At 42.8% G+C, this 13,183-nt stretch overlaps 1 protein-coding gene across 1 annotated transcript in view; it reads left to right on the forward strand.

Moving 5' to 3' along the window:
- Positions 1-13,183, forward strand: part of slc9a2 (solute carrier family 9 member 2) — a 74,501-nt gene that overhangs the window by 18,120 nt on the left and 43,198 nt on the right. The window contains exon 2 of the mRNA XM_080197154.1: positions 11,272-11,735. Within this exon, the coding sequence (XP_080053280.1) occupies positions 11,272-11,735 (464 nt within the window). The remainder of the gene's footprint in view (positions 1-11,271; positions 11,736-13,183) is intronic.

Genomic DNA, 13,183 nt, shown 5'->3' on the forward strand with positions numbered 1-13,183 from the left:
CGAGAAAAGAAATTACTCATGAATTGGTAATTTTAAATCCTCATTTTTGGACTCTCCTACAGTTATCAACCTTTCTGCACCTATCTCCTTATTTTTAAGACCTTTTTCAAATCTCAGCATTCCTTATTTTTCATGAGAGTAAAGTAAGAATCTGGCCTGTTTCATCTTAGGGCCCTATTTTACCATTGCCTCGCACTCATTTTCGGGCACAAAAATGTCGTAAAGTCAGGTGTGAGGCCATTATCGCGATCCTCACCTGTATCTGCGCAGATAACCACTTTACCTGGGAGTGGTGGTGATTCGATCCATGTCCAAAACGGGCACAATGACGATTTAAATGCATGTGTGTATTTAAATTGAATTAATGAACTGCCCGCCCAACTTTATCAGCATTTTCCCCTTTACCGCCACGTTTGCCGATCCAGAACTGCGCCGTAATGGACCTGCTAAATAAAAGTCTGATTCGGGCGCTCCAGCCACTGAAGAGCACGTTCAGAGCTTCCAATGGCTCTCTGACTCAGATCGGTGGTGGGGGCAAAGAGGGAAGTGGGTCAGATCTTTGTGATTGGGGAGTGGGGAGAGTGAGGCCAAATCGTGTTCTGGTGGGAGGTGAGGAGAAGGCGGGTCAGATGTTCATCTGGGGGGGCGGTGGGTGAGGCCAGGCCATTCTCTGGGGGGGGGGGGCCCGCGGGGAATGAGTGAGGGCAGATCGTGGTCTGGGGAGTGGGTGAGTGAGTGAGGCCAGAACATTCGCTGGGGGGATGAGTGAGGCCAGATCGTTGTCTGGGGAATGGGAGGGAGGGTAAGTGAGGATGTGGAGATGCCAGCATTGGACTGGGGAAAACACAGTAAGAAGTCTCACAGCACCAGGTTAAAGTCCAACAAGTTTATTTGCTAGTAAACCCCACTAGCTTTTGGAGTTTGCCCCTTCGCCAGGTGAGGACTTTAACCTGCTGTGGGGTGAGTGAGGTTAGATCATTTTCTGGGGGGATGAGTGAGGCCAGATCGTTGTCTGGGGGGACATTGAGTGAGGCCAGACCATTATTTGGGGGGATGAGTGAGGCCAGATCGTTGTCGGGAGGGGTGGGAGGAGGGAGATGGGTAATATATATCTCAGGCATGGTGGGGGGGTGGGGCAGATGGATCTGCAGTGGGGTGGGCAGACGGATCTCTGGTGAGGGGCAGACGGATCTCTGGTTGGGGGGAAATGGATCTCTGGTGGAAGCTCTGGAGGCGCAGGGGGGTACACTGCCACTCTGCGGGCGATCGGTGAGGGGGGCAGGGTTGGCCATCAGTCTGGGTAATGGGGGGGTGGATAAGGGAGACAGCGATGTGTGTGGGTAGTGGGAGGCGGATAAGGGGGACAATGATGTGTGTGGCTAGTGGGGGTTGATAAGAGGGACAGTGATGTGTGTGGGTAAGGGGGATAGATAAGGGGGACAGTGATATGTGTGGATAGGGATGGTGGATAAGGGGGACAGAGATGTGTGTGGGTAGGGGGGATGGATAAGGGGGACAGAGATGTGTGTAGGAAGGGGGGGTGGATAAGGGGGACAGTGATGTGTGTAGGAAGGGGGGGTGGATAAGGGGGACAGTGATGTGTGTAGGGAGGGGGGTGTTGGATAAGGGGGACAGTGATGTGTGTGGCTAGTGGGAGTTGGATAAGGGGGACAGTGATGTGTGTGGCTAGTGGGAGTTGGATAAGGGGGACAGTGATGTGTGTGGGTAAGGGGGATAGATAAGGGGGACAGTGATGTGTGTGGGTAAGGGGGATAGATAAGGGGGACAGTGATGTGTGTGGCTAGTGGGGGTTGGATAAGAGGGACAGTGATGTGTGTAGGTAGGGGGGATGGATAAGGGGGACAGTGATGTGTGTAGGTGGGGGGGGTGGTTGGAGAATGGGGACAGTAATGTGTGTGGGTTAGGGGGATGGATAAGGGGGACAGTGATGTGTGTAGGGAGGGGGGTGTTGGATAAAGGGGACAGTGATGTGTGTGGGTGGGTAGGGGGGATGGATAAGGGGGACAGTGATGTGTGTAGGTGGGGGGGTGGTTGGAGAATGGGGACAGTAATGTGTGTGGGTAAGGGGGATGGATAAGGGGGACAGTAATGTGTGTGGGTAGGGGGGATGGATAAGGGGGACAGTGATGTGTGTGATGTCCATTGCTCCCATGTTTTGCTCCCAGGCTGCTCTCTCCACTTTCTGTGGATTGGGAGTGATCTGACACAGGCGCGCTTTTTCAAATTTTTTTCTAACAGGGCATGCCCTGTTCAGAGCTCCAATCGTTCTAGCAGCGCTAAGCCCCACCCATAGCGCGAATCGGACTGGAGATGGCTGAGAGCATATGGGGACGTCTGAAAGCAGATTTCTAAGTTGGATCTGCATTACACCCAGATTCAGCACTTAGAATGAAAATGGTACAATCAGGTTCTTAGTGTTAGTTTCCTCCCAGGTCTGGTATCATCCTAGTAAATCTGGGTGGGGAGTATCAGTGGTAGTAAAACAGTTCAGAAAGAGATGGTGTTTCAACGAACCAAATATCTTTTCATCATTTATTATCTTTCAAGTCTGCTGCGACCTTCGTTATCAACCCTAATGGAAATTGGCAGATAACCAAGTTTCTTCATAATTCATTTGCACTGCAGGTTTATTACTGGTACAACACTGTTTTACTTTTGCATTGATGCAATACATGTACTGTATTGAGAGTGTTTAAAATCTCAAGGGGAATTTTATTCATTGCTGCAGAGTCATGAAGGCTCTGGCCCTTGGTTCCAGGTACATTTATATTAGAAGTCTCATTGCTGTAAATATTCAGATGGTTAAAGTATTGAATTGTTAAACTGCTATGGTAAAGCTAATTTGGTGATTGAGGATATAGCTAACATGAAATTACTCTGCTCCTAAATTATCTCTGGCAAAAGATGCTGCCTGGGAATAATGGATGATTTTAGTCTGCTGACTTGTTTGCCTTGCTGGTGAAGGCAGCACAAAATTATGTATTACTTCCAGACATCCGTCAATACTCACATTACAGCAGTGACTGCACTTTACTTCAAAAGTGAAGCAGTTTGGAATGTTCTCTACTCATGAAAAGTGTTCCATAAATGCAAATTTTCACTTTCCCCTTTTCTATCATTAGGTGTAATATATGGATCAATATACTGTGTAGCTTTCATATAAATGTGGAACAAATTTACTCATAAATTAACATGAAATAGAGAATTTAACTTGGGAGGGAATACCAAAGGTGATGTGTGCATTTTTCATGCCTCTCGTGCTTTCATTAGGGATAGTTGATTTGCAGCATATTGTGAAATCCCATTAAAAATAGTGCCCAGGCCTTTGACACACTTTGGAGAAGCATTTTACTTGCAGGTTAATCACTTTTCTCAAATGCGTCCAACATTGAAATATTAGTTGTCTGCAGAAAGGTGCTATGTGTGGTTAAAGTTTATTTTGTATGCATTTCACAAGTCATTGAAAGTGATAACACTCGTACACCAACTGTCCATCATGGGTTCCTGATTCCTTTATTCATTCTTGAGATATGGTGCAGAAGAGGCCCTTTGGATCATTGAGTCTACACCAACACATAAAAACACTTGATTAACTTACCTGATCCTATTTACCAGCACTTGGCCTTGAATGTCATAAGAACATAAGAACATAAGAACATAAGAAATAGGAGCAGGAGTAGGCCATCTAGCCCTTCGAGCCTGCCCCGCCATTCAATAAGATCATGGCTGATCTGTCGCTGCTCAGTTCCACTTTCCCGCCCTCTCCCCATAACCCTTAATCCCCTCTCTTATCAAAAACCCATCAACCCGCGTCTTAAAAATATTTAGCGAGGCAGTCTCCACCACTTCAATGGGCAGAGAATTCCAGAGATTCACCACCCTTTGAGTGAAGAAGTTCCTCCTCAACTCCGTTCTAAACCGCCCCCCTTTTATCTTGAGGCTGTGCCCCCTAGTCCTACTGTCTTTTTTGAGCGGGAAACGTCTCTCCACCTCTATCCTGTCCATCCCATTCATCATCTTATACGTCTCAATGAGATCTCCCCTCATTCTTCTAAACTCTAACGAGTACAAGCCCAGTTTATTCAGCCTCTCCTCATAGCTCAACCCCCTCAACTCCGGTATCAGCCTAGTAAACCTCCTCTGCACTCCCTCCAAGGCCAAAATATCTTTGCGCAGGTGTGGCGCCCAAAACTGCACACAGTACTCCAGCTGCGGCCTCACCAGTGCCCTATACAGCTGCAGCAAGACCTCCCTATTTTTATATTCAATCCCCCTCGCTATGAAGGCCAGCATCCCATTTGCCTTCCTGACCACCTGCTGCACCTGCAAGCTGGGTTTTTGTGACTCATGCACAAGGACCCCGAGGTCCCTCTGCACCGTCGCCTGCTGCAGTTTTTCGCCCCGTAAGTAATAGTCCTTCCTACCATTCTTCCTACCAAAGTGGACCACCTCACACTTGCCAACATTAAATTCCATTTGCCATTTCCTGGCCCATTCGCCCAGCCTATCTAGATCCTTCTGCAGACTCTCCACACCCTCCGCACAATTTGCCGTTCCCCCAATCTTGGTGTCATCAGCAAATTTCGACACCCTACACTCGGTTCCCTCCTCCAGATCATCTATATAAATGGTAAAAAGCTGAGGCCCCAGCACCGACCCCTGGGGCACTCCACTAGTCACCATCCGCCAATCCGAATAGCACCCGTTGACCCCCACTCTCTGCCTCCTATTTGACAACCAATCCTCTATCCACGCTAACACCCTACCCCCAACTCGGTGTCCCTCGACCTTCTGCAATAACCTCTTGTGAGGTACTTTGTCAAACGCCTTCTGAAAATCTAGAAAGACCACATCCACTGGCTCTCCTCTATCCATCGCCCTAGACACATCCTCATAGAACTCCAGTAAATTTGTCAGACACGACTTCCCTTTATGAAACCGTGCTGCGTCTGCCCTATCAAGCAATTCCCTTCAAGATGCCTCGCAATTTCCTCCTTAATGACAGATTCTAACATTTTACCTACCACAGACGTTAAACTAACTGGCCTATAATTCCCCGCCTTTTGCCTGGCACCTTTCTTAAACAACGGCGTAACATTAGCCGTTTTCCAATCATCCGGCACTTCCCCGGAATCCAGCGACGTCTGGAAAATAACCACCAAGGCATCCACTATCACCTCCGCCATTTCTTTCAGAACCCTCGGATGCATTCCATCCGGTCCTGGGGACTTGTCCACAATCAGCCCCTCCAGTCTGTCGAGCACCGCCTCTCTAGTAACAGTAATGTCATTAAGACCCTTCAGTCCTACCACCTTTCCATCGCTAACACCCGGCAAATTATTCACGTCCTCCTCCGTGAAGACAGAAACAAAAAAGTTATTCAATATCTTAGCCATATCCCCATCCCCTACCACTAGGTCCCCTTTCTCATCCTCTAAAGGACCAACATTCACCCTAGCCAGCCTCTTCCTTTTTATATATTTATAAAAACTCTTGCTATCCTTATTTATATTAAGCGCTAGCCCAGCTTCATAGTTTCTCCTACCCTTCTTTATCAACTTCTTTGTCAATCTTTGTTGACAATTAAACCTCTCCCAATCCTCTTCTCGCCCACTGCTCTTAGCTACTCTAAATTCCTCCGCTTTTAATTTAACACTTTCCTTCACCTCCTTCGTTATCCACGGCTTATTACCCCTCCTCCTACTATCCTTTTTGACCATCGGAATATGCGGGGTTGATGGATCGGCCATGCTAAATTACCCCTTGGTGTCAGGGAGATAAGTAGGGTAAATATGGGAGTTGCAGGGATAAGGTGGGATTGTTGTCAGTACAGGCTCGATGGGCCTGGGTGGGATTATTGTTGGTACAGGTTTGATAGGCCGAATGGCCTCTTTTTGCACTGTAGGGATTCCATAAGAAGCCATCAATGTTCTTAAAAGGATGTTTGACAACCTGCCTCCACTACTCTCCCAGGCAATGTACTCCAGACCAATCACCACCCCGTGGGTAAAGAAGTTTTTCCTCATATCTCCCCTACCTCCACACCTCCTGCCTCTCATCTTGAACTTGCATCTCCTCATGACTGATCCTTCAGCTAAGGGGAGCAGCTGCTATCTATCCACCATGACCCTTAGAATCTTGTACTCCTCGATCAGGTCACCCCTCGATCTTTTCTGTTCCAATGAGGATAACACAAGTGTCTCCAGCCTCTCTTTATAACTTGAATGTTTCATCCCAGACAGCATCCTGATGAATCTCCTCTACACCCCATCCAACACAATCACATCCTTCTTCTAATCTGGCGACCAGAACTTCACACAGTACTCCAGCTGCAGCCTCACCAAAGTTCTATACAATTCTAACATGATCTTCCTGCTTTTGTAATCGATGCCCTGACTGACAAAGGCAAGTATCCAATGTGCCTTTTCCACCCCCCACTAACATCTCTTTCTGCCTTCAGAGATCTATGGACAAACACTCCAAAGTCCCTTTGTTCCCCAGAACTTCCTAGTGTGATGTGTTCATTGAATATTTCCATGACAAATTAGTCCTTCCAAAGTGTGTCTTTCACTTTTCAGGGTTGAATTCCACTTATTTACCCATTTGACCATCCCATTTATGTCTTACTGTAGCCCAAGACACCCAACCTCACAGTCAACCACCTGGCCAATCTTTGTGTCATCCACAAACTTATTAATCCTAGCCCCACATAAGCATCTTTTTTAATATATAAATGACAAATAACAGGGGACCCAGCACAGATCTACCGCTGGACATTGACTTCCAGTCAGTAAAGCAGCCTTCTGTCTCCTATAACTAAGCCAATTTTGAATCTACCCTATCAAATTACCCTGTATCCCATGTGCATTTACCTTCTTTGTAAGTCTCCCATGTGGGACCTTGTCAAAGGCTTTGCTGAAATCCATATAGACTATGTCAACTGCATTACCCTCATCTACAGACCTGGTTACCTCCTCAAAAACTTCAATTAAATTTGTTAGGCATCTCCTGACTGAAGAAGCAATGCTGACTATCCCTGATCAACTCTTACCTGTTCAAGTGGAGTTAGATTCTCTAATTTAGAATTTTCTCCAACAGTTTCCCTGCCACTGGTGTGAAACCGAGGCTGATCTCTACAAATGTTCTTAAATAGCACAACCACATTTTCCAGTCCCCTGTCTATTTCCCCGTGATGTAGAGATGCCAGCATTGGACTGGGTAAACGCAGTAAAAAGTCTGACAACACCAGGTTTAAGTCCAACCAGTCTATTTGATAGTAATCCCACAAGCTTTCGGAAATGGTGTTTCTTCTTCAGGTGTGGGGAAGGTTCCACACACCTGATGAAGGAACACGGTTTCCAAAAGCTTGTGGGATTACTATCAAATAAACTGGTTGGACTTAAACCTGGTGTTGTCAGACTTCTTACTGTATTTCCCCGTGACCAGAGAAGAATTAAAAACATGTCAGAGTCCCTGCAATCTCTGCTCTTGCCTCCCACAGCAGCCTGGGTCACAGTTCATCTAGACCTGGAGATCTGTCCATTTTTAAGCCTGACACCACCTCAAATACCTTGTCACTTTCCCTCTGTCAATTTGTTCAAGAACCTTACAGAATCTCTCCCTGAATTCCATACCTCCATCCTCATTCTGTTGGGTGAAGATGGATACAAAACATTAATTCAACATTCTGCCAATGTCCTCAGGCTCCGCCCATAGATTTCCCCCTTGGTACCATTTTTCTGGTTATTCTTTTTCCATTGATATCCTCCCATCACCTCCCCGCACCCTTTGGGACCTCCCACCGCCTCCCCATACTCTGTGTCACTGCCATTTATTATAGTTGCCTAGCCTAGAAGATGGTAATGAGCTTTCTTAACCACTGCAGTCTGTATAGTAAACATTCACAGTGCTATTATGTAGGGAGTTCCAGAAGTTTGACTGCGCAATTATAAAGCAATAGTGTTCAGTCACGATAATGTGTATGGGGAGAAGGTTGAGATGATGCTGTTCCCATGTGTTTGCTGTTTTCTTCTAGGTGCTAGAGGTCACAGGCGTAAGAGACATTGATAGATGAAGCCTTGATGATTTGCTCCAGTGCATTCTATCTCAAAATATCTATCTAACGCTAGTATAGAGTATATATTTTATAAACAGCAAAAGCAAAGTCAAATTGTACACAATCCCTTTAAAATTCAATTACAAAGTTGTATAGCTTGAATTTTGGTACCTTTTCCAAAGAAGTCTTTGAAGGCTAAAATAAGTCTTGAACTACAAGCCTTGAATTTAAAGAAGCTTTACACTGATGCCAAACAACTTGTTCTTCTGTCATCTGTTACATTTGTAAATATAAATTTCCAAACATTTGTTCTTTCACTGCCTAGAGGGAGGGAGGGAGCCACTTTATTCAGATGCATTATAATGGACAAGACATTCATTATTCTAAAAATTTCTATGAAACAATCTTGCATCTATATGGCTGAATTTGATTTATTATTGTCACATGTATTAGTATACTGTGAAAAGTATTGTTTCTTGTGCACTATACAGACAGAGCGTACCATTCATTGAGAAGGAGAGGAGAAGGCGCAGAATGTAGTGTTGCAGTCATAACTAGGCTGTAGAGAAACTTTGAAGTGACAAACATGACAGCACACAAAAAGATTCCACAAACCAAACCAATGAATGAGTGGATCTATTTGGTGGTGCTGCTTGAAGGAGAAACATTACCCTCATCTACACACTTGGTCACCTCCTCAAAAAAATTCAATCAAATTTGTTAGGCATCCTTTCCCGCTGAAGAAGCCATGCTGACTATCCCTGATCAACTCTTACCTGTTCAAGTGGAGATAGGACATTGCTCTGTTCTATTTTTAACTTATTTATCTATCAATAGTATATAAACAAAATTGAATATAAGGAGAGCCATTATTACAATTAAAAGCCCAAAAATATGCATCATATGATAAATCTAGAGATCATTGCAAAATAAAACAGTATGGGGAGGAGCAAAAATATTCAGTGGCTAATAAGGAAAGAAATGGAATGATATTGAATAATATTACTAAATAGAAATGAGAAAGGAAATCTGGAGGTGAAAGAAAGGTAGCTATACTAAGTGAATTGCCCTGCTTCAGTTTTCTGATTATGATGACATTTATGTACATTGAAAACATTTTAAGTACTAAATAAACACTGCACAATTTGCTAGTAGTATTTGCAAGGTCACATTAAAAACCTCCCTTGCTCTAGAGATGTGACTTTGTAAGCAAATATCAATGATGACGCATTACCATCGGAACGGAGCAAAGGGCAGTAAAACTGATTTACAGACCCACCTTTTTCATACAAATCTGACATGAATACTGTATGCCCATGAAGTTTCATCAGTGGTTTCGCTTGGCTTCTGTCCATTTTCAAAACCAGAGAATCACTAGAAGTTCTGAAAAGACTTCTGGAGATTTTGCAAAACTATTTGAATTGGTGGATTTTGGGAGTGGGCAGCAGTTGCGTTGAAACGTAGTATAAGCAAGAAGCATGATCCTCAGTTAACAAAATATCTTTACTGCTATCACAAGATTTACAGTCATAGTTCACCAAAAAAAATCCAGATTTTGTTTTTTTTTCCCTCAGATCTCAAAATCCTGGCCTCCACCTGGAGCCTCAGAATAGCTGAAATTGAGTAAGAGGTTCTATACTGAAATGGCATTACCCCACCTAGTTCCTAAAACAATATGCACTATTTGTTGCTGATGAGTGTAGAATATTTGACTGATTTGAATAAAAAACAGAAAATGCTGTAAAACCTCAGGAGGTCTGACAGCATCTGTGGGGAGAGAATGGAGCCAATGTTTTGAGTCTAGATAACCCTTTGTTAGAGCCACGATATTTTGCTTTTATCTGACTGATTTGAATGTTTAGTTTTATTAGCAAAATGATGTGTACATAATTATATAGCGCTACTTTAAAAAAAAAGTTCCTTTGCAAATGCTCCATAACTGATGAAATATTTTGAAGCATAGTCATTGATGTAAAGTAAGGGACCCAATTTACTTGTAGCAAGCATTCCAAAAATGTAAGAGCTGAATGACCAGATTATTTGATTTACAGGTGTTGATTGAGGAATCTAAATTTGCTAGGTTAACAGAAGAGCTCCCCGGTCTTTGCATTTTCCTAAGGATATTTTTACATCTACTTGGGAGAGGAGACTTGTAAAATACCAATAGAGTTTTAAGATCGATGAGAAATATTGTTTTGAGTTCGCTGAATTTTTACTTTGGATTAATGTAAATTTACACTTCCAATTGCAGAATGAGTTTGAAATGTTGTAGCTATGGTACAACAACATATAAGATATAGATTTAAATTCCAATAATCTTTAGATCCAAGAAAATTTGCATTGTACAAGGCCTTCAGACTAGCTTGTTGATTCTCTAAATTTATTCTCATTCATGATTTTTGGTTTGTCACCTACCTATTTTGCTGTCTTGTGCTACATCATTTTGCTACTTGCAAAGTAATTAATATTTTTGGATTAAAACTGAATTAATGTATTTTTAAAAACATCAAGCAAAGGGTTGCATCTAAATATAAATATAATATCCACCTGTTATGTTTGTGGAAAAATAATTTTGTTTACCGATAAATTAGCAATAATTATTTTCACATTGCTTTCAGTTTCCCACAGGAAAATTAAGTTTTAGTACTTGTTTGGTTAAAAATTATCGTTAGCATCAGATCCTGTTTTTGTTTCTTTTGAGGTTGTGAAGACAAACAATTATTGACATACTTGGCTTAGTGAATATTACAATAATGAAGAACACTTTAGCACTACAAACCATTTTATGCCCCCAGTACAAACTCTTTTAAAGGCAGAGTATATGTTTAGCCATTTTTGTTGCTCGACTTTAAAATGCACCTGCATCAACTGGACTTCAGTAGAAGTTTGTCAACACTCCATGTGCCATTAGATTAATTAAGTATGGAATAGACCTTTTGTTGTAATGATCAAGATCTTGTTAGTATCTTGTGAACTGTCCCCACATGATTGAAACAAGTTCTGATTAAAGGTCAGCAACCTCTAACTCTGCTCCTCTATCAACAGCTGTTGTCTGACTTACTGAGTGTTTCCAGCATTTTGAAACAGTGTTTTGCTCTGAAATATTGTTTACCAGGTAACTGATTGTCATGTATAACACAGCTCTCCTTATTTCCTTTCTTTTCATAGTTAATTATATTCTGCCTTTCTTGCAGGATTTCATCTCTATCATAAACTCTCCACATTTGTGCCAGAGAGTTGTCTGCTGATTGTCATTGGGCTGTTACTTGGAGGAATCATCTTTGGTGCTGAAGAGAGATCTCCCCCTGTTATGAGCACAGATGTCTTTTTCCTGTACTTATTGCCACCTATTGTGCTTGATGCTGGCTATTTCATGCCTATCAGGCCATTCTTTGAAAATATTGGGACGATTCTATGGTATGCAGTGGTTGGAACCCTATGGAACGTAATTGGCATCAGTTTATCACTATATGGGATTTGCCAGGTTCAGGCTTTCGAGTTGAGTGACATTACACTATTGCAGTTGCTGTTGTTTGGGAGCTTAATCTCGGCAGTGGACCCTGTTTCAGTTCTAGCTGTCTTTGAAGAAATCCATGTAAATGAACAACTACATATCCTGGTGTTTGGAGAATCACTGCTGAATGATGCTGTCACTGTAGTAAGTAGTAGAGTTGTATTATTTTCACATGTACATTTTAATATATGTATTAGTATATAGAATATATTTTAATAAATTAAATGATCTTAGCATGCCCCAAACTTCTTTACAGCCAATGGATGTATTTCAGAAATGTAGTCGCGGTTATAATGTAGAAAATCATAGAATCCCTGCAATGCAGAAAGAGGCCATTGAGTCTGCACCGACAACAATCCCAGCCAGGCCCTATCTCCATAACCCCATTGTATTTACCCTGCTAATCTCTCTGACAATAAGGGGCAATTTACTATGGCCAGTCCACTTAACCCGCACATCTTTGGACTTTGGAATGTGACTGCCAATTTGCACACTGCTAACCCCCACAGACAGCAGTAGAATAATGACCAGATAATCTGTTCTTGTGTTGTTCAGGAGGCATAAATATTACCCAGTAGACCAGGAATAACTCCCCTGTTCTTCAAAATAGTGTCATGGGATTTTTGACACTCATCTGAGAGGGCAGGTGACATCTCAATTTAATGTTTCATCTGAAAATTGGCAGCTCCAGCAGTGCAGCACTCCCTTGATGCTGTACAGGAGTGTCAGCTTTTTTATTTGTTCTTTGGGCTGAAGTCCTGGTGTGGGACACAAACCCACAGTCTGACTCTGGAAAGAGAACTACCAACTGAGCCACATCTGACATCTAAACAATATTATGCCAATCTTCAGGAAGCTTATTCTCAACCCCTTTTGTATTTAAAAGCATCAACCTAGCTCCAATTTTTGTTTTAGTGCCATTGTCTGATCAATTGTACTTGGCTTGCTGCTTGTTTGTGATGTGCACATTTGGCAATGCTGCAGCTTCAGCATTAATGAAAATGATACTCTTTGTTATTGTGATTCTTACTCTTCTCATTGCCTTCTTACCTCTGTTGTATTCACCACTTCATCTTCCTCATCAATTAAATAGGGCATGGCATATTGGTTGGAGGTTACACTGGGGCAGTTTAAGGAAGAGGACAAAATTCAAGCAGATGGAGTTCAATCTGGAGAAATGTGAGGCCATGCACCTGCATCCGAGAAAGGCAATATTTTCTAGATGGCAAGAAATTAGGAACTTAAACAGGAGCAGCAGGATTTGCATGCGCATGTTCACAAATCACTAAAAGCTATCGGACAGATTGGAAAAGTGATTTTAAAAAAAGACAAACGGAAAGTTGGCCTTCATCTGCAGAAAGCTGGAGTGTAAAGCTGGGCAAATTGTGTTTCAGTTTTCCCAGAGCTTTGATTGGGCCCCAGGCAGAGCACTTTTTTAGACACCATAATTAAGACAGGAGTGGGAAGAGTGGAGATTGAAAGGTTAAATTAAGAGGATGGGTTGTATAAGTTTTGGCTTGTATTCCTATAGTTTAAAAGTTCGAAGATTGATCTAATTATGTTTAAAATGAAGACACACTTGGAGTATAGAT

The sequence above is a fragment of the Carcharhinus amblyrhynchos genome, chromosome 10, assembly GCF_965287045.1.
Source record: "Carcharhinus amblyrhynchos chromosome 10, sCarAmb.v2.hapA, whole genome shotgun sequence".
NCBI classification, from domain to species: Eukaryota; Metazoa; Chordata; class Chondrichthyes; order Carcharhiniformes; family Carcharhinidae; genus Carcharhinus; species Carcharhinus amblyrhynchos.